Consider the following 22,500-nt stretch of genomic DNA (forward strand, 5'->3'; position numbering starts at 1 on the left):
CCTGCTGTGGGTGACCATAGAGAGGGTGAACTGAGTGACCCTGCTGTGGGTGACCATAGAGAGGGTGAACTGAGTGACCCTGCTGTGGGTGACCATAGAGAGGGTGAACTGAGTGACCCTGCTGTGGGTGACCATAGAGTGTGAACTGAGTGACCTTGCTGTGGGTGACCATAGAGAGGGTGAACTGAGTGACCCTGCTGTGGGTGACCATAGAGAGAGTGAACTGAGTGACCCTGCTGTGGGTAACCATAGAGAGGGTGAACTGAGTGACCCTGCTGTGGGTGACCATAGAGAGGGTGAACTGAGTGACCCTGCTGTGGGTGACCATAGAGAGGGTGAACTGAGTGACCCTGCTGTGGGTGACCATAGAGAGAACCTGGGACGCAAGTAATATTTTTTCGGATAAACACTCCAAACAGCCGACCCGACCGCTCAGAGGCGTCCGCATGGTCCTAAAGCACACCGTTTCCTCGTTTTGTATCACATTCCAATGATAAAACTGGGGGGGGGACAAAAATGCAATTTTAGAATGTAGAGGGGACATGTCCCCCCCCATCCCCAGTGAAAGTTGCGCCCCTGGAAAGAACTATGAGGTTGGTTTTGTGGAGGAACTGTAACAGAATGACAGGACAGTAAATATGGACTGACAGAGAGACAGCCCCAGCACTCTGACTCACCTGCATTATTCAAACTGCATTAGAAAAACTAACCTGTCTAGATGTTTTTTCTGCCTCTCAGCCCCTTCATCATTTAGGGTTAAGTCCATTTTCAAATCAGTCCATTCAGTCGAAGTGGATTGAAATTCCAATTGGAAAATTGGGTCATTGAAAGTAAGTGCCACCCGTTCATACCTCAGATTGACTGAATTGAAATGGAATTGACCTCTCCTTGCATGACAGGCTCCCTTTCCCCCCTTGCCATAATTAATGAGATTTACAGTATATAGGGTATAGATGTAGAATCTTAATTTGACCCAGTTTGCTACGGCAGGAAAATAATCCTGCAGCAAGTGGAAATGTGAATTATTATGTGGATTATAATTAATGGAACTTTTTTGTAGGGGTTGATACATTTTTCGTTTGGGCAAATCAAAACTGACATTTTAAAGTGGAAATTACAAACTTTCGAAGCCTTTTTAAATCTTGAATACACTACAAGTTTGCATTTCCTGCAGGAAAATTCTCAGCAACAACAGAGTGATCAAATTAAGATCCTACATCTGTAGGGCTTTCCCAATTCATGTTGTCTGTTCACGCCCCCCCCCAATCTGCCTGTTGTTGCCCACTGTCACCCCTATTGGGGTTAAAGACCTATTAACACCCTGAGCCTCACAGACACACACTGGGCTTGACTCACAGTGGCCCCACACACACACACACACACACACACACACACACACACACACACACACACACACACACACACTCACAGCCAAGCACATGAAGAGCCTGCCTGACCGACTGTCATGTGTTGTGAGACCCATAAGGTTTAACCTGTGTGTGTGTGTGTCTGTGTATGTGTGTGTGTGTGTGTTTGCATGTCGATGTGTGTGTGCGTGCATGTTTGTGTTTGTCTGTGTGCATCCTGAGTGCTTGCATGTCTGTGTGTGCGTGTGTGCGTACATGCGTTTGTGCGTGCATGTCTGCGTGTTCGGGTGTGTGTGTGTGTCTGTGAGCCAAACTGCTTCATTAGTATTGTTAATCCGGTCTCTGGTGACCTTAGATACACTGGTCCATCTGTCAGTGTCAAACTCCATAGGCTTTATCTCGTTAGCACGTTACAGTTTAAAAACAGAACACATCTGATCAGCCAACTGCAAGTTAATAATAGTAGACGCAAGCACACACACACACACTCTCTCTCTCTCACCTCCGTCCTGAGTGCTGAGGACATTGAGAGCGAACAGCATGGCATTGGAGAAGGTGGTAGCTTCCTCCTTGCTGGCGAAGTTGAGTCCGTAGACCTGACGGGCATCACGCCACTGGTGGAAGGTTGGTGTGGCCTGGTTATACTTCAGACCCTTCACTATGGAGTAGTTGATTACCACCTAGAGAGGAGAGATGGAGATGTGGTGAGGTGGAGAGGTGGAGAGATGGAGATGGAGAAGTGGAGATGTGGTGAGGTCGAGATATGGTGAGATGGTGAGGTGGTGAGATGGAGAGGTGGAGGTGTGGTGAGATGGAGAGGTGGTGAGATGGAGAGATGGTGAGGTGGTGAGATGGAGATGTGGTGAGATGGAGAGATGGTGAGATGGAGAGATGGTAAGATGGAGAGGTGGTGAGATGGAGAGATGGAGATGTGGTGAGATGGAGAGATGGAGAGGTGGTAAGATGGAGAGGTGGTGAGATGGAGAGATGGAGATGTGGTGAGATGGAGATGTGGTGAGATGGTGAGATGGAGAGGTGGTGAGATGGAGAGATGGAGATGTGGTGAGATGTTAAGATGGAGAGATGGTGAGGTGGTGAGATGGAAAGGTGGTGAGATGGAGATGTGGAGATGTGGTGAGATGGAGAGGTGGAGATGTGGTGAGATGGAGAGATACAGATGGAGAAGTGGTGAGATGGAGAGATGGAGATGTGGTGAGATGGAGATGTGGTGAGGTGGAGAGATGGAAAGATGGTGAGATGGAGAGAGAGAGATGTGGTGAGATGGAGAGATGGTGAGATGGAGAGGTGGAGAAATGGAGAGATGGTGAGATGGAGATGTGGTGAGGTGGTGAGATGGAGAGATGGAGATGTGGTGAGATGGTGAGATGGTGAGATGGAGATGTGGTGAGGTGGTGAGATGGAGAGATGGAGAGGTAGTGAGATGGGGAGGTGGTGAGATGGAGAGGTGGAAAGGAGGTAAGATGGAGAGGTGGAAATGTGGAAATGTGGAAAGGAGGTGAGATGGAGAGGTGGAAAGGAGGAGAGGTGGAGAGGTGGTGAGTTGGAAAGGAGGAGAGGTGGAGAGGTGGAGACGTGGAAAGGAGGAGAGGTGGAGAGGTGGAGAGGTGGAAAGGTAGAAAGGAGGTGAGATGGAGAGGAGGAGGGTTGGAAAGGAGGAGAGGTGGAGATGTGGAAAGGAGGAGAGGTGGAGAGGTGGAGATGTGGAAAGGAGGAGAGGTGGAGAGGTGGAAAGGAGGAGAGGTGGAGAGGTGGAGACGTGGAAAGGAGGAGAGGTGGAGAGGTGGAAAGGTAGAAAGGAGGTGAGATGGAGAGGTGGAAAGGAGGAGAGGTGGAGACGTGGAAAGGAGGAGAGGTGGAGAGGTGGAGACGTGGAAAGGAGGAGAGGTGGAGAGGTGGAAAGGAGGAGAGGTGGAGAGGTGGAGACGTGGAAAGGAGGAGAGGTGGAGAGGTGGAGACGTGGAAAGGAGGAGAGGTGGAGAGGTGGAAAGGAGGAGAGGTGGAAAGGAGGAGAGGTGGAGAGAGGGAAAGGAGGAGAGAGTTCATGGTTACCTTCAAGGTCATTTTAGATCAATGTGTGTGTGTGTGTGTGTGTTTGTGAGTGTGTGTGTGTGTACCTCTACCTGCTGGTCCTGCAATTTGACTCCCACCACACGGAAGGTGTTGTTGGCAGTGTTGTGGTAGATGTTGATACGGCTGAAGCCCTGCTGGCCTGGCTTGATGGGAACCCACTTCTTACTGCCGTCATCATAGACCATGACAGAGGCTCGTGCCTGGCAGATACTCTGCTCACTGAGGGGGAAGAGAGAAACAATCAGTCAATTTGTTTATCAATCAATCAACTGATCAATTTGAACCATCATACACCACCACCATACACCACCACAGAGGCTCTAGCATGGCAGATACTCAGCAGTCAATCTTGAGACAATCAATCAACCAATTCATTATCATTTTATCAACGAATGAGCACAGTGCAATGCATCTTTAAGAAAGTATCAGTCACCAATCACTCAAGGAATCAATAAATAAAAACACAATTTTGTTTGATTTACATAGCTTATGACAAAGAACACATTGAGCAGTGCACTGCAGGCCAATCCAGCTGTAGGTCATGTGATTGATTGAAAAGCCCTCTATCCTAGGACGTAAAGGAGTTAAATAACCTAAACGAGGCAAAAACCCAACTTTCTCATCAAGAGCAGCATTAATAGCATAAACCAAACCTAATGAGACACCTAGACATATACACAGCTAGACCAGAGTCTGCTGCTACTGTTAGAAATATGTGTGTGTGTTTGTGTGTGTGTGTGCCTCCAGCGTTGGGTCTGCCTACTCCCCCATCTTACTGCATTTATCACAGCCCACTGAGGCTCTCTCTCTCCACTGACCTTCACCGTGTTGCACACACACACACACACACACACACACACACACACACACACACACACACACACACACACACACACACACACACACACACACACACACAGCTCAACTCACTCCAGCCTCGATTATTGTAGCTAGTAAGTGCCAACAAAGGAGAACACTCTCATCGCTCTTTTGTTAAGTCATATGTTTACTTTGGCTGTAAGTCTGAGTCAAGCACAGAGATGTGAAATGTCACACAAAAGGCAAGGGAGGGAAGGAAGGAGGAAGGATGAAAGCAAAGGAGAGACGAAGAGGAGAGACAGAGGATAGGAGTAAGTAGGGGAAGGACAGGAGGAAAGGAGAGGGGAGATCTAGGAAAGGAGGGAAGGAGAGGAGAGACAGAAAAAAAGTAGGGAAGGAGGTGAGATGGAGAAAAGGATGGAATGAGGATGGATACAAGGAGAGACAGAGGGAACAAGAGGGAAAGGGAAGGGGACTAGGGGAGGAAGGGGGAAAGGGGGGGAAGAGGGTGAGAATAACAAGAGAGAGGCCCATCTGTGCCTCTGCTTCAGTGCCAGGCTAAAATGAGTGGAACTGCCCCTGGGGCAGACAGAAAGAGCTGCGTCAGAGTGGAGAGAGAGAGAGGTAGGATAGGAGGAGAAGGGTGGGGGGTTGAGATCCTAAGAGACATGCTAGGTGAGTGGAGAAAGTGAGAGAGAGGTAGAGAGAGAGAGAGACAAAGAGAGGAGAGGGAGGGAGGGGGGCTGGGATCCTAGGAGAGTTGCTAGGTGCGTATATGAGATGACGTAAGACTGAGAGAGAGAGATGGCAAGCGCGAGATAAGAATTGTTGTAGAGAAAGTGAGGGGGGTCCTGAGCTGCAGGATTCAAGTGAATCTCCTGGGCAGCAAGGAGAGATGTCAGGTTATATATATATATATATATATATATATATATATATATAGAGAGAGAGAGAGAGAGAGAGAGAGAGAGAGAGAGAGAGAGAGAGAGAGAGAGAGAGAGAGAGAGAGAGAGAGAGAGAGAGAGAGAGAGAGAGAGAGAGAGAGAGAGAGAGAGAGAGAGAGAATACCGTAATGGATAAACATGCTAACAGGGCCTTCCTGTCTCTCAAGCTCATCCCAATAGTCCAGTTCACGAACTCCAGCCAGGATGGTGGATGGGAATAGAGCAGGCCAGGAGTCCATTCAATTACTGTCCTGGAGGACCAAAACACTTCTGGTTCTCACCACCTGATCAGGGACTGATTTGGACCTGGAACGCCAGGTGAGTGAACTCTTTGGCCAATCAACAGCCAGCAGTAACCCTTAGCGGCTAGTGATTTAGTAGATGAAAGTAGATGCTGCTGAGTTGAGTCGACAACCATGCCTCCAAACAAAACACCACAGAAACACACCATTACTTTGCATGAAAACACTGTAGATTTTCAAGTGAGAAAGCCTTGGTTATAAATAACCACACATCTTAGGGGGAGCGTTGACACTACACACACACACACACTGCAGTAGGGTGGTGGGAGTGACGCCATACACACTTCACATAAGCGCTTCCCATCTTAACAGGCTTTAAATCAGCCAGTGTAGCAGCCAAGCAGTGAGCTGTTTCATTTCTTTTCTATAACTAGGCGGCTGAGTTCATTTTACATTTTTTAAGGAGTTCTTGGCAGTCGGTCAGAAAATGGCGCCTCCCTCGCACCACCATGAATAAATGAGACTCTCAATGGGGGGGGGAGAGAGAGAGAGAGAGAGAGAGAGAGAGAGAGAGATAGAGAGAGAGAGTGATAGAGAGCGAGAGAGAGAGATAGAGAGAGTGATAGAGAGAGAGAGAAAGAGAGAGAGAGTGATAGAGAGAGAGAGAAAGAGAGAGAGAGAGAAAGAGAGCGAGAGAGGAGTTGAGGCATTGAAAGAACCGTTCTGTATCTGTTCAGAGGCACACACACTGCCGTTTCCCTGCACGTCATATGTCACAACCGTTGAAAAATGTACAATAGTTCTCTGACATGTATAAGTCTAATTTTCCTGTATGCACTAACTATTTGGAGTCATCACATACACTGCTGCTACTGTTTAATATCTATCCTGTTGACTAGTCCCTTTATTCCTAGTTATATGTGCAATTATGTCAATGACCTCGTACCCCTGCACATCGACTTGGTGCTGGTACCCCGTGAATATAGCCAAGTTATCGTTACTCATTATTACTATTATTATTATTATGCGTTACTTTCTATTATTTCTCTATTTTCTTTCTTTCTGCATTGTTGGAAAGCGGTCTGTAAGCATTCACTGTTAGTTTACGCCTGTTGGTTATGAAGCATGTGTCAAATAAAATGTGATTTGATTTGAAGCTATACCTGAGGGGAGCGTTTGTGTTGACAGACACACACACACACACACATACACACACACACGCACTTTAAATACCATTTTGTACTCTGGAGAAAACCTAGTGACAGATTGACACAGTTACAGGAGATGGAGACAGACAGACAGACAGTGATATTCCACAAGTGTTCTGATTGTGAAATTTGTCCAGCTCACCAAATCCCCTTTACTATACTGACATTGTTTCGTTTTAGCCTGGGATACTGTATCTGGTTGAGCTTTTCTGACCCAAATGTATTCAGCTGCAGCAGCACTTCTGGCTCGTCTGGCCCGTCACCTCCTCTGAGCATCACACACACACACACACACACACACACACACACACACACACACACACACACACACACACACACACACACACACACACACACACACACACACACACACACACACACACACACACACACACACACACACACACACACACCATGACATTAATTCTCCTCAGGGACTCAGGTCACTGAAAGGTTAATGGTTAATAACTCACACCAGCCTATACTGAACCTCTCTCTCTCCTTCCCTAAACCTCCCTACCTCTATTTCTCTCTCTCTCCGTCCTTCGTGTTTGTGTCCCCCTCCCTCCCTCCCCCTCCCCTCCCTCTCTCCCTGTGGTTCATTAGTGAGTGTTTAAACGTGGTGACCGATTGAGATCTGGTGCACCCTGCTTGACCTTTCCCTGGATAATGATCACACTGTCAATACTATTCATACTGTAGTCTGGCCTGAATGGCCATGCTGTGTCATACTGTATACTGCAGACTGGCCATTCATCTCTACACAGTCATGGCTCTCTGTGGTAGAAGGTGCAGGAAGCCTTTCTTTTCTCTCGGTTTTACAGCCTGCTGAATGAGATATGGAGGGATAGACAGAGAGAGGGAGAGAGGGAGAGAGAGAGAGAGAGAGAGATTGTGATGCGTATATCTTTGTTTATAGCCGGCTGAATGAAAGATGAGAGCAGGACGGAAAAAGAGGGAGCTGCATCTCTCTGTTTACAGCTAGCTAAAGGCGAGAGTCATGATGTTGTTTTCTCATCACTATAATCACCAGCTTCACAGCTTCTGTTCCCCACTGTATTTCTGACACAGAACCACCGGTGGGTGCCCTGAGCTAAATGTACTCCGTTATCATCAGTTCCCTGATCAAAGGTGAGCAGCAAAACAAGTCTCTGTCAGTGTGAGCAGACACACTACGTATTCAAAGCACACGCACACACGCACGCACGCACGCACACACGCACGCACGCACGCACACACACACACACACACACACACACACACACACACACACACACACACACACACACACACACACACACACACACACACACACACACACACAGGTCAAGGGGAGCTTCAGTCTCAGCAGTCACATTTATGATGATAACAATGGTCAGGTTTAGTGCACAAATCCCGATACTGAACTTTAGCCACTCAGTCACTCTCAAAAACTCTAGCAAGTCAGTAGTTTTTTTCCCAGACTATAGTGTTGCTGTAGTGACTGAATCCTTATACTATCAGTGGAACTCTGTGTGTCTTGTTGAAATGGCCCTACTTGACTACTCAACTCCATTCTGTAACAGGCTATTAGAATGGAGTGGTTGAGAGCTGAAACACTCTCTCTCTCTGTCCCTCTCAATTTTTTTCAATTCAGTTCAAAGGGCTTTATTGGCATGGGAAACATATGTTTACATTGCCAAAGCAAGTCAAATAGATCATAAACAAAAGTGAAATAAACAATAAAATGAACAGTAAACATTACACTCACAGAAGTTCCAAAACAATAAAGACATTTCAAATGTTATATTATGTCTATATACGGTGTTGTAGCGATGTGCAAATAGTTAAAGTACAAAAGGGTAAATAACTAAACATAAATATGGGTTGTATTTACAATGGTGTTTGTTCTGCACTGGTTGCCCTTTTCTTGTGGCAACAGGTCACACATCTTGCTGCTGTGATGGCACACTGTGGTATTTCACCCAGTAGATATGGAAGTTAATCAAAATTGGATTTGTTTTTCGAATTCTTTGTGGATCTGTGTAATCTGAGGGAAATATGTGTCTCTAATATGGTCATACATTTGGTAGGAGGTTAGGAAGTGCAGCTCAGTTTCCACTTCATTTTGTGGGCAGTGTGCACATAGCCTGTCTTCTCTTGAGAGCCAGGTCTGCCTACGGCGGCCTTTCTCAATAGCAAGGCTATGCTCACTGAGTCTGTACATAGTCAATGCTTTCCTTAAGTTTGGGTCATTCACAGTGGTCAGGTATTCTGCCACTGTGTACTCTCTGTTTAGGGCCAAATAGCATTCTAATTTGTTCTGTGTTTTTGTTAATTCTTTCCAATGTGTCAAGTAATTATCTTTTAGTTTTCTCATGATTTGGCTGGCTCACATTGTGTTGTTGTCCTGGGGCTCTGTGGGATCTGTTTGTGTTTGTAAACAGGACCAGCTTGCTTAGGGCACTCTTCTCCAGGTTCATCTCTATGTAGGTGATGGCTTTGTTATGAAAGGTTTGGGAACCGCTTCCTTTTAGGTGGTTGTAGAATTTAACGGCTCTTTTCTGGATTTTGATAATTAGCAGGTATCGACCTGCTATGCATGCATTATTTTGTGTTTTATGTTGTACACTGAGGATATTTTTGCAGAATTCCGCATGCAGAGTCTCAATTTGGTGTTTGTCCCATTTTGTGAATTCTTGGTTGGTAAGCGGACTCTAGACCTCACAACCATAAAGGGCAATGGGTTCTATAACTGATTCAAGTATTTTTAGCCAGATCCTAATTGGTATGTCAAATTTTATGCTCCTTTTGATGGCATAGAAGGCCCTTCTTGCCTTGTCTCTCAGCTCGTTCACAGCTTTGTTGAAGTTACCTGTGGAGCTGATGTTTAGGCCGAGGTATATGTAGTTCTTTGTGTGCTCTAGGGAAACGGTGTCTAGATGGAATTTGTATTTGTGGTCCTGGCGACTGGACCTTTTTTGGAACACCATTATTTTTGTCTTACTGAGATTTACTGTCAGGGCCCAGGTCTGGCTGAATATGTGCAGAAGATCTATGTGCTGCTGTAGGCCCTCTTTCGTTGGTGACAGAAGCACCAGATTATCAGCAAACAGTAGAAATTTGACTTCAGACTCTCTCTTCAGATTCTAGTAGGGTGAGGACTCTAGTGCTACGGACTGTTTTAGTGCCCTCGCCAATTCGTTGATATATATGTTGAAGAGGGTGGGGCTTAAGCTGCATCTCTGTCTCACCCCACGGCCATGTGGAAAGAAATGTGTGTGTTTTTTTGCTAATTTTAACCGCACACTTGTTGTTTGTGTACATTGATATTATAATGTCGTATGTTTTTCCCCCAACACCACTTTCCATCAATTTGTATAGCAGACCCTCATGCCAAATTGTGTCAAAGGCTTTTTTGAAATCAACAAAACATGAGAAGACTTTGCCTTTGTTTTGGTTTGTTTGTTTGTCAAATAGGGTTTGCAGGGTGAATACGTGGTCTGTCGTACAGTAATTTGGTAAAAAGCCAATTTGACATTTGCTCAGTACATTGTTTTCACTGGGGAAATGTATGAGTCTGCTCTTAATGATAATGCAGAGGATTTTCCCAAAGTTGCTGTTGACGCATATTCCACCGTAGTTATTGGGGTCAAATTTGTCTTCACTTTTGTGGATTGGGGTGATCAGTCCTTGGTTCCAAATATTGGGGAAGATTCCAGAGCTAAGGATGATGTTAAAGAGTTTAAGTATAGTCAATTGGAATTTGTTGTCTGTATATTTTATAATTTCATTGAGGATACCATCAACACCACAGGCCTTTTTGGGTTGGAGGGTTTGTATTTTGTTGTATTTCATTCAATGTAACTGGAGCATCCAGCGGGTTCTGTTTAATAGTTGATTCTAAGATTTGTATTTGATCATGCATATGTTTTTGCTGTTTGTTCTTTGTTACAGGGCCAAAAAGATTGGAGAAGTGGTTTACCCATACATCTCCATTTTGGATAGATAACTCTTCGTGTTGTTGTTTGTTTAGTGTTTTCCAATTTTCCCAGAAGTGGTTCAAGTCTATGGATTCTTCAATTACATTGAGCTGATTTCTGACATGCTGTTCCTTCTTTTTCCGTAGTATATTTCGGTATTGTTTTAGTGATTCACCATAGTGAAGGCGTAGACTCAGGTTTTCTGGATCTCTATGTTTTTGGTTGGATAGGTTTCTCAATTTCTTTCTTAGGTTTTTGCATTCTTCATTAAACCATTTGTCATTGTTGTTAATTTTCGGTTTGACATTTTTAGATTTGATAGGGAAGCTGAGAGGTCAAATATACTGTTTAGATTTTTTACTGCCAAGTTTACACCTTCACTATTACATTGGAACGTTTGTTCCAGGAAGTTGTCTAAAAGGGATTGAATTTGTTGTTGCCCAATAGTTTTTTGGTAAGTTTCCACATTTATTGCATTTCTTTATATTATTCAATTCCTTTGGCTTTGATGCCTCTGATAAAGGAATTTACATGTTTAAAATAATGACTAAAGGACTCCACCCTGAAAGCATATAATTGTATGAAATGTGTTAGAGTCATAATTCCATAATGTGTGTGTGAGACAAGTTAAGGGTGAGAAATGTATGGTTGAGAAAACAAAGGACAATTGAACAACACATGACCTGGTTATAACAGGAAAGAGGGCCCTTCCAAGGCCCCTCTAATCTAAGGAGGAGAGGAACGGCTAGAAACTGCCAGGCTGGTAGAAAAGTGATAAACTGTGTGTGTGGGGGGTGGGGGGGGGGGGAGTTATAAAATGAACAACTAACCTTTTGCAGTATCTGAGACTTTGCCTAATTCTTATTTTGAACCCGGGGATTTACAACCTTGGGTGAATTGGTCGAAGCTTAAGTGATTGTTGAGTTATCATCATTGGGATTGAAAATTCTCGTGACAACTTGGTCCTTCGAGGCGGATCTCAATACCTGTTTCCTGTCGTCCCGTGGGACACCAAAACCGTGCATGGACGGATGAAATATCCGTAGATTAAAGACCTGGCCCCATTTACAGGCCGGTGGCAAACTGGTACACGACAGAAACGGTGATGAGATCCAACCAAAATTGAATCTCAGTTGCAAGAATAAGGTCAGTAATCTTTATTCATTAGTTTGGAGTTAAATTCTAAACTTACTAAAATTGACTTAGAATGGACGGGATTAAATTCCTTGAAAGCATTGGTCAAGATAAATGTGCGAGAGGATTTTAACTGTAAAACTAATAGTAAGTAAGATTTGTATCGGGTATACCGTCCATATAATCTAATGTAGAGAAAGTTTAAGACAAAAGTATCTATGTCAGTGTTGGCGGCACTGGGTCGCAGATCTCAGTAAGAAATTTCGAGTAAGTAAGGGGACAGGTCCGAAATGATTCGTGGTAGTTAAGGCCATTACCAAAAGAAACTACCCTGTATTCAGATAGTCCGTGACTGTTGAAAGAATACAGGGGGGTTTGAACTTGTTGAGTATTGGTGTAGATATACATTAAAATAATTAACAGATAGAAATCCTGCTAGGATTGAACTTGTTGAGTATTGGTGTAGAGATACATAAAAATAATTGACAGATAGAAATCCCACTAGGTTTGAACTTGTTAAGTATTGGTGTAGAGACACATTAAAATAGTTAACAGATAGAAATCCAATTAAAAAGGGTTTAGGATTATTCTAAGAACGCACGTAGGTAAATAACAACCATATAACCCTATACCGTATAGGAGAATTTTCAAAAAAAACAACAGAGGATACCATGGGTGGAAAATCCTCAAAGGAGGTCCCGGAATTAACCGGGGACAAGAGATATATGGAGTCTAAGGATAAAAGGAACATTTATTTCGGCCCGAAATGGAGAAAGAAGTATGAATTTGATGGACGTCTAGATGTAGAAAAGCTAGGAAGCTAAATTGGAGAGAGATACATAAGACGTGTGTAGATGATCAAGGGAAACAACAGGTCGAGGGTTGGATACAGCCAGGGTGTGGCTGTCCGAGGCCCGTACAAAAGTTAAGAGAGGAAAGGAAAAGAGAAGAAAGAACAGAGATTAGAAAAGAAAGAACAGAAAGGAGCAGAGTATCTAATAGTAACTCTCGGGGTAATTGAAGACCAGCATAAAGGAGGCTTTAAGGGGAAGAAACCTAAGAGAGAAGGGAAAAAATGGACAGGATCAGACGATAGAAAGTGTTTTAATTGTGACAAAACAGGTCATCTGGCCCGAGAGTGTAGAGCTCCTCTAAAGGAACAAAGAGAGAGAGAGAGAGAGAAAGTTTCAAGAAGGATATCAGCTGGGGAAAAATTGTGTGTGTGTGAGACTGGTTAATAAACCTGTCAAAAGTCATAAGAAGCCGTAACTTGTATACGTGTGAGACCTAATAGTCTATTGTATATGGGAAGTAGTCGGGGACTATTAAAAGTAGAGATAGATATATTAATCAGTCGAGAGTCTCAAAAAAGATAATTCGCTCACGTGTGAGACCCACTAACTTATCAAAAGTCACAATAGTAATTATTCCTAAATTCTGAGGAGACAGAGAGAGACAGAGAGAGCAAGATACAGCAAGAAAGAGAGAGAGAGAGAGAGAGAGAGAGAGAGACAACGAGAGCGAGAGCAGAGAGAAATGGAGACAGTACCAATGTTTTAAAGGTTTTAGATTTGTTAACCTGTTTGGGATAGGGGGCAGTATTTTCACGGCCGGATAAAAAACGTACCCGATTTAATCTGGTTATTACTCCTGCCCAGAAACTAGAATATGCATATAATTAGTAGATTTGGATAGAAAACACCCTAAAGTTTCTAAAACTGTTTGAATGGTGTCTGTGAGTATAACAGAACTCATATGGCAGGCCAAAACCTGAGAAGATTCTATATGGGAAGTGCCCTGTCTGACCATTTCTTGGCCTTCTGTAGCCTCTTTATCGAAAATACAGGATCTCTGCTGTAACGTGGCATTTTCTAAGGCTCCCAGAGGCTCTCTGAAGGCGCCAGAACGTGGAATGATAACTCTGCAGTCTCTGGGCGAAAAACAGTAGGGGTTTTGGAGAGTGTTACTTCTGAGAACAATGACACTGGTGCGCGCGTGCATGTGATGACTCCATTTTCTTATTTCAGTGTTTGAACGGATACAACGTCTCCCGGTTGGAATATTATCGCTATTTTACGAGAAAAATCGCATAAAAATTTATTTTAAACAGCGTTTGACATGCTTTGAAGTACGGTAATGGAATATTTTGATTTTTTTTTGTCACGAAACGCGCCGGCGCATCACCCTTCGGACAGTGATTTGAATGCATGAACAAAACGCCGCTATTTGGATATAACTATGAATTATTTGGAACCAAAACAACATTGGGTGTTGAAGTAGAAGTCCTGGGAGTGCATTCTGACGAAGAACAGCAAAGGTAATCCAATTTTTCTTATAGTAAATCTGAGTTTGGTGAGTGCCAAACTTGGTGGGTGTCAAAATAGCTAGCCATGATGGCCGGGCTATCTACTCAGAATATTGCAAAATGTGCTTTCACCGAAAAGCTATTTTAAAATCGGACACCGCGATTGCATAAAGGAGTTCTGTATCTATAATTCTTTAAATAATTGTTGTGTTTTTTGTGAACGTTTATCGTGAGTAATTTAGTAAATTCACCGGAAGTTTTCGGTGGGTATGCTAGTTCTGAACAAAACATGCTAATGTAAAAAGCTGTTTTTTGATATAAATATGAACTTGATTGAACAAAACATGCATGTATTGTATAACATAATGTCCTAGGAGTGTCATCTGATGAAGATCATCAAAGGTTAGTGCTGCATTTAGCTGTGGTTTTGGTTTTTGTGACATATGTGCTAGCTTGAAAAATGGGTGTGTGATTATTTCTGGCTGGGTACTCTCCTGACATAATCTAATGTTTTGCTTTCGTTGTAAAGCCTTTTTGAAATCGGACAATGTGGTTAGATAAAGGAGAGTCTTATCTTTAAAATGGTGTAAAATAGTCATATGTTTGAAAAATTGAAGTTTTTGCATTTTTGAGGTATTTGTAATTCCCGCCACTCTATACCATTGGATATTGGTGAGGCGTTCTGCTAGCGGAACATCTGTCCCTAACAGGTTAAACAACAGGATTCTTTCTTCCGGAATGGATGGAAGTCACCTAAAGTATGTATGTTTAAGGAGACATAGGAGAACACGTCTACATTTTTATTAAATGCCTGGGATTAAATATCACTGATTCCTTACGCTGAGAAATATACTACATTTGCGACAGAAAAAAATGTGTTGCATTTAGTGGGAACCAAGGAACAATCTAAGGAGAAAAAGCTATCACATATTTGTTGGACATGGGTCTAGTAATGATACCAGGATAATTGTATCTAAGGGTAGTGCATGTTCAATTAAGTACATATAAACATTGAGGAAGTTTAAAACTAATGATTTGAGGGAGTACAGTGGAATTATCATTATTATTAGGTTTTGTTTGTAGTTAACTTTTGGGTTTCTGAATCGGTGTAGTATAATGAATGCTGACGAAGTGTTTGTGTTTTTTCTGGGAAAATGGGGGTTTCATTGTCTCTCTTTGGAATGTTTCCTGGGGCTATAATCTACTATCTATCTATCATACTACTCCTGCCCAGTAACTAGAATATGCATATAATTAGTAGATTTGGATAGAAAACACTCTAAAGTTTCTAAAACTGTTTGAATGGTGTCTGTGAGTATAACAGAACTCATATGGCAGGCAAAAACCTGAGAAGATTCCATGCAGGAAGTGGAAATCTGATTTGTGGAATCACCTTCAACACTTTGCCTATAAAACACACTGTGAGTTAGGATTCATTTAGCACTTCCTAAGGCTTCCACTAGATGTCAACAGTCTTTACAAAGTGGTTTGAGTCTTCTATGGTAGAAACTGACCGAAAGAGAGGCTTGGAAAGTTGGTCACAGGGGGAGGGCCATTACTACTATGACGCGGGCGCCCATGGGAACCCTTTTGTTCCGAAACGTTTAGTAAGACAATGCAATCGTCCACCTTGAATATTATTGAAGCTCTGGTTGAAAAAGGCCCTAAAGATTTATGTTATACAACGTTTGACATGTTTGAACGAACGTAAATATATATTTTTTGCTCTTTCGTGGCGACAAGTCCCGCGCGCTACAGTACATTATGAGTAGCCTTCGGAACGCGCTAACAAGAAGGAGCTATTGGGACATAAATTATTAACTTTTTCGAACAAATCTACATTTGTTGTGGACCTGGGATCCCTGGAAGTGCCTTCTGATGAAGATAATCAAAGGTAAGGGAATATTTACAATAGTATATTTGATTTTAGATGGTTCCAAGATGGCGCTAATCTGTATCGCCTAGCCTATTTTTCTGAGCATACCACCTCGTTTATTGCAAAGTGTGATTTCCCAGTAAAGTTATTTTTAAATCTGGCAATGCGGTTGCATTCACGAGATGTTCATCTATAATTCTTTGAATGACAATATTACATTTTAACAATGTTTTCGAATAGTAATTTTGGAAATTGTAGCGCTGTTTCACCGGAAGCATTTGAGGGAAAATATTTTCTGAACGTCACGCGCCGATGTAAAATGCTGTTTTTATATATAAATATGAACTTTATCGAACAAAAAATGCATGTATTGTGTAACATGATGTCCTAGGAGTGTCATCTGATGAAGATTGTCAAAGGTTAGTGCTGCATTTAGCTGTGTTTTGGGTATTTGTGATGCATGCAAGTTGCTTTGAAAATGGCAGTGTGATTATTTTTGACAGGGTACTCTCCTAACATAATCTAATGTTTTGCTTTTGCTGTAAAGCCTTTTTGAAATCGGACAACGTGGTTCGATTCAGGAGAGGTGTATCTATAAAATGGTGTAAAATAGTCATATGTTTGAGAAATTGAAGTTATAGCATTTATGAGGTATTTGTATTTCGCGCGACGCGATTACACTGGCTGTTGACTAGGGTGGGACGCAAGCGTCCTAGGTTCCCAGACAGGTTAAGGGTGAGAAATGTATGGTTGAGAAAACAAAGGACAATTGAACTACACATGACCTGGTTGTAACTCTGAAAACTGACAACAGGAAAGAGGGCCCTTCCAAGGCCCCTCTAATCTAACGGCTAGAAACTGCCAGGCTGGTAGAAAAGTGATAAACTGTGTGTGTGTGTGTGTGTGTGTGTGTGTGTGTGTGTGTGTGTGTGTGTGTGTGTGTGTGTGTGTGTGTGTGTGTGTGTGTGTGTGTGGGTGTATGTAGGTGGGGGTGGGAGTTATAAAATTACTGTGTTTGCATTTTTGACTTCAGAGCTCTCTGAATAAAGAACAACTAACCTTTTGCAGTATCTGAGACTTTGCCTAATTCTTATTTTGAACCCGGGATTTACAACCTCGGTTGAATTAGTCAAAGCTTAAGTGATTGTTGAGTTATCATCATTGGGATTGAAAATTCTCGTGACAGCCTCATGATTGAGTATTGCTCTGTTCAAGTAGACTTTGATCCCTCCCTCCCTCCCCTCCCTCCCTCCCCTAGTAATGCACTCAGCAGTGGAAGGTCTACTACTAAGCATTAACCTATGTACTGCGCATAACCCTGACACAGAGACAGACAGAGAGAACGAGAGAGAAAGACAGAGAGCACAGGAGGTTGGTGGCACCTTAATTGGGGAGGACAGGCTCGTGGTAACGGCTGGAGCAGAACTAGTGGAATTGTATGAAATACATCAAACACATGGTCAACATTTTGTTTGATGCCATTCCATTCGCTCCTTTGCAGCCATTATTATGGGGGGGGGAATTAAACCTATGGAGATTTTTGGCACAGGAGGTAGCTCTCTTGCACCGTAACACAGCTGCTGGTTCAAGTGCCACTACGATCTAGACTTGGTTATGAGGACTTTGAGGTCCAGCAAAGTCACACAAATAACTCTTTAGTGATGAAAGCAGAGGAGAGCAGTAGACAGATTCAGTCTTTGTGTTGCAGAGCCAGCTGCAGATGACAACAGCCAACTAACCAGCGAGCTGGCTGGCAGGACAAATACTGTTCAGCACAAATCGTTTTCTAGTTCTTTTAAACAAAACAAGGATTCATGTTGGAGAAGTTGAGTTACAAACATGAGCCAAGGAATTGCAAAATGAAACAGAGCGGTGTGTGTGTGTGTTTACTATCCTCACAAGGATAGTAGAATGAGGAAGATTCGGACAAGTGGGGACACAAGGAAAAGGGATATTTTAGGCTTAGAGGTTAGGTTTAGGGTTAGGGTTATAATTAGGGTTAGAATCAGGGTTAGGGGTAAATGATTGGTCCCCACAAAGACAGTAAAACAAACACGTTTGTGTGTGTATGCGTGTGTGTGTGTCTGTGTGTGTTAGGGCTGGGCGATATGGCCTAAAAATGTATGGGTGAGTTACAATATACAGTGCATTTAGAAAGTAATCAGACCACTTGACTTTTTCCACATTTCGTTACTTTACAGCCTTATTCTAAAATTGATTAAATCGTTTTTTTTTTCATCAATCTTCACACAACACCCCACAATGACAAAGCAAAAACAGTTTTTTAGAAATGTTTGCAAATGTATTCAAAATTAAATATCACATTTACATAAGTATTCAGACCCTTTACTCAGTACTTCGTTAAAGCACCTTTGGCATTGATTACAGCCTCAAGTCTTCTTGGGTATGATGCTACAAGCTTGGCACACCTGTATTTGGGGAGTTTCTCCTATTCTTCTCTGCAGATCCATTCAAGCTATGTCAGGTTGGATGGGGAGCATCGCTGCACAGGTATTTTCAAGTTCGGGCCACTCAAAGACATTCACAGACTTGTCCCGAAGCCACTCCTGTGTTGTCTTGGCTGTGTTCTTAAGGTCGTTGTCCTGTTAGAAGGTGAACCTTCACCCCAGTCTGAGCGCTCTGGAGCAGGTTTTCATCAAGGATCTCTCTGTACTTTGTTTCCGTTCATCTTTCCCTCGATCCTGACTAGTCGCCCAGTCCCTGCCGCTGAAAAACATTACCACTGCATGATGCTGCCACAACCATGCTTCACCGTAGGGATGGTGCCAGGTTTCCTCCAGACGTAATGCTTGGCATTTAGGCCAAAGAGTTCAATCTTGGTTTCATCAGACCAGAGAATCTTGTTTCTTTTTCTGATGTCCTTTAGGTGCCATTTGGCAAACTCCAAGCAGGCTGCCTTTTACTGAGAAGTGGCTTCCGTCTGGCCACTCTACCATAAAGGCCTGCAGAGATGCTGCAGAGATGTTTGTCCTTCTGGAAGGTTATTCCATCTCCACACAGGAACTATGGAGCTCTGTCAGAGTGACCATCGGGTTCTTGGTCACCTTCCTGACCAAGGCCCTTCTCCCCCGATTACTCAGTTTGGCCGAGCGGCCAGCTTTAGGTAGAGTCTTGGTGGTTCCAAACTTCTTCCATTTAAGAATGATGGAGGCCACTGTGTTCTTGGGGACATTCAATGCTGCAGAAATGTTTTGGTACCCTTCCCCAGATCTGTGCCTCGACACAATTCTGTCTTGGAGCTCTACGGACATTTCCTTCAACCTCATGGCTTGGTCTTTGCTCTGACATGCACTTTCAACTGTGGGGCCTTATATAGGGCCTATATTTGTGCTCCAGAGTGGCACAGCGGTCTAAGGCACTGCATCTCAGTGTTAGAGGTGTCTCTACAGACCCTGGTTCGTTTCCAGACTGTATCACAACAGGCCGTGATTGGGAGTCCCATATGGCATTGTCATTATGGGGTATTGTGAGTAGATTGATGAGGAATTATTTTTTTTCGAATCCATTTTAGAATAAGGCTGTAACGTAACAAAATGTGGAAAAACTGAAGTGGTCTGAATACTTTCCGAATGCACTGTATATCTCAATGTATTTATTTATTTTCCCTAAATAACCTTTGTTGCACAATTAAATGTCAATATACTACATTTCAAAGAGTCAGCAATAATCTAATGAATTCAGGGCTTGTAAAATTATACCTAGGCTTAATATAAGCCTTCCACAATCATACTCGCTACTAATGTATTAATGTATTATTTTATAAAAAATGGTTTAACCTGCTTTTTTGCAATAATCACTTATCTGGCTTCCAAGTCTGTCTATGAAAATGCCATTTTTGTTACAAATTTAACCAGAACCATGCACAATGCACTAATAATGACCAACTTCTAGCAGCAGGCATTATAGAACATTAACACAGGTCCCATAAACAAATCTCTCAAGCACAATCCCACATGCTAGTGGGTAGCCAGTTAATCTTCATATTTCCAGTCTTGAACAGTTGAGCTGTTATGAACACACCCTCCTCCTGTTTGAACAGCATGCTAGCCTGTCCACTTTGTTCAGATGTTGAAATCAAGTGGCCTACCTGGATAAGAAGATGCTTATTTCTCAGAATGATGACTTGCCAATTCCTTATATAAGTGTGTCTATTTGTGTTAATTGCTCATAAAACACAGACTAGAGAGCTAGCACATAGCACTCTGTGGCTAAAATGTTGCTAGCGGTATGTTACATGGTACTGCAATGCCAAAAGATACTGGTAAGTAAAATGTTTCCCCTTTTGTCTGTGTCAACACCGTGCATGACAGAAACTGAGCATTCATTTTCGAAAATCAATGTTCATTGATACTCTCGTTTTAGTAGGGTCTGCTGTGTGTCATTTCTGGGAGTCTGGGACATAAAAAGGAAATCGTCAAAGAGGTTAAGTTCTCCTCTACTACAGTAAAATAATGGCTCAATTTGTTTCAGAATCCATACGACTGACTCTGTTGGACCAAACCTCAAATGGAAACGGCTTGTTGTCAGAGATGAAGAAGTGATCTTTCATCTTTGTTGTTGTAAGTGGCAGGGGGAGGGGCTTGGTGTGCGTGGAGATGAGACCAAAATGACAACATAAAAACAAACAATTTTGCACTAAGACATACATTTTAATTAATCGAATTAACTCGATATATAACAAAGCCCTGGTGTGTGCACTGATTCAAACATCAAAGCAGCAGCAGAATTAACATTTATAACTGTGGCACACATTAGCGATATGAGACTAAGCATAGCCCTTGCTAAACCTAAGCAGCTTTCATAGACAATGCGCTAAAGACAGCTAAACCGCTGCAATCCTATTCCAACCACTGGGGCCAATTATGATAATTATGTGCTACTTTAGCCCCCTTGCTGCAAGTATTAGTCGCTCCTAACCACAGATCTGGGATCTGATTACCCTATGTCCAGTTGTTACTTTATCCACTGTAGAGGTCAAAAAAGGCCTAACCCTGAAACAGTGGTTAGGGACAACTTCATGCTAGTTCTCTGGGGTGTGTGTGCGCCTTTGAAATCCATTTCTGGACCCTTTTCTGTGGGTTATGATAGCGGATGTGGCGTGTGTGTGCCTGCCAGTGAAAATAGCCTTGCGAAAGCCTTCTGCAACATGGCAGAACACAGACAAAGTTATGAGTCAGGCTGTTATTGGAAGTCTGTTATATAAGCTGCTTGCTTGCGTATTTGAGGTTTGGTGGTGAAGCGAGGGAGTGAGAGAGAGACGGAGGGAGGGAGAGAGGAAGGGAGAGCGAGGAAGGGTGAGAGTGAGAGAGAGAGATGGGGGAGTTTTTTCTGAACATGCTCTTCTACACATCTAGAGAGCAGAGATTGAGTTATGACTGGACATGGAATTGCTCAGCTTTAAGACATCTGGCAGATTACATTGTGAGATAATGTGAAATGTATCAGGGATTATTATTTTGCTTACCCACTCTGTCCATTTATTTGGGTTAGCCCTAGGATTTAATAGTCTATTTGGGTTAGCCCTGGGATTGAATAGTGTATTTGGGATATGCTTAGGGTTCATGTGCTACGCAAAGAGAGACAACTCTGTTCTGTTGTGCTCTTTCAGATAGGCAAAGGGCTTGATAGCTTGCTAATCCAACACGGAAGACAGGAGAGGGAAATCCCTATGGTCCAGTACTGATGCAGTGGAGACATGCAATATCTCGACCCAGATGTGTCGTGACCTGTGTATTAGAGTGGTGTTCTGTTTGTTTGTGTGTGTTGTCGTTGGAGTGTGTTTATGTCTAAGAGTGCGTATTTGTGTTAGAGCCTTGAGAGCTTGATGTGTGTTTTGGAGTGTGGGTGTGTTTCCGAGGAGTGTTTGAGAGCCTGGAGACCGGGATGCAGACTGCACAGATCATGCACGCACGCACGCACGCACGCACACACACACACACACACACACACACACACACACACACACACACACACACACACACACACACACTCTCTCAGTTCCCGCTGCAGACCTCCTCACTTGGCTGCAGAGAGACCACGCAAGAGCACGCTAATCTGTTGGCATGACAACTGGAGTGGAATATTTGGCAGAGGAAGAAAAGATGAATGAGCTACAGTGGCTGTGATGTGATATAAATAAAAATGTCTTCCGAAAGCCAGGGGGCTTCAGAAGACAGACAGACAGTCTGTGCTGCTTTAATTACAGACAGAGCGGAACGATGCTAGACACACACAAGTAGAGAGGGTTGCCGCATCCTCTAGTCGTCAAAAAGCTTTTAGAGCACAATGTGGAATTAACAATTCCACAATGAAGACTCATGGTGATGAATCACGGCCACGACATCTGTTTGGTGAGTAGGCCTAGGCTTAATGATTCTGATCAAAATACGCTCTTTGTTTTTATCAAATGAATGTTTCTACATATGTTCAGTGTGGAACCTGTCTATGTTTAGGGGGGGTTATAGCCTAGGCCAACCTGTTCTAAATGGCTCTAGCAGTTCACAAAGTAGCCAAAGTGGAAAATAGACAGGA

At 43.1% G+C, this 22,500-nt stretch overlaps 1 protein-coding gene across 6 annotated transcripts in view; it reads right to left on the reverse strand.

The window, feature by feature from the left end:
• LOC106571568 (ena/VASP-like protein) overlaps positions 1-22,500 on the reverse strand; it is a 65,579-nt gene that overhangs the window by 15,910 nt on the left and 27,169 nt on the right. For 3 of the 6 annotated variants that reach the window (XM_045695864.1, XM_014144771.2, XM_014144770.2), the window contains exons 2-3: positions 3,509-3,677; positions 1,870-2,047 (exon numbers count right to left, since the gene is read on the reverse strand). In XM_045695864.1, the coding sequence (XP_045551820.1) occupies positions 1,870-2,047; positions 3,509-3,677 (347 nt within the window). Of the gene's footprint in view, positions 1-1,869; positions 2,048-3,502; positions 3,678-22,500 lie in introns of all 6 variants that reach the window. The other 3 variants (XM_014144773.2, XM_014144769.2, XM_014144767.2) reach the window with 1 other exon arrangement.

Source organism: Salmo salar, chromosome ssa15 (genome assembly GCF_905237065.1).
Source record: "Salmo salar chromosome ssa15, Ssal_v3.1, whole genome shotgun sequence".
NCBI classification, from domain to species: domain Eukaryota; kingdom Metazoa; phylum Chordata; class Actinopteri; order Salmoniformes; family Salmonidae; genus Salmo; species Salmo salar.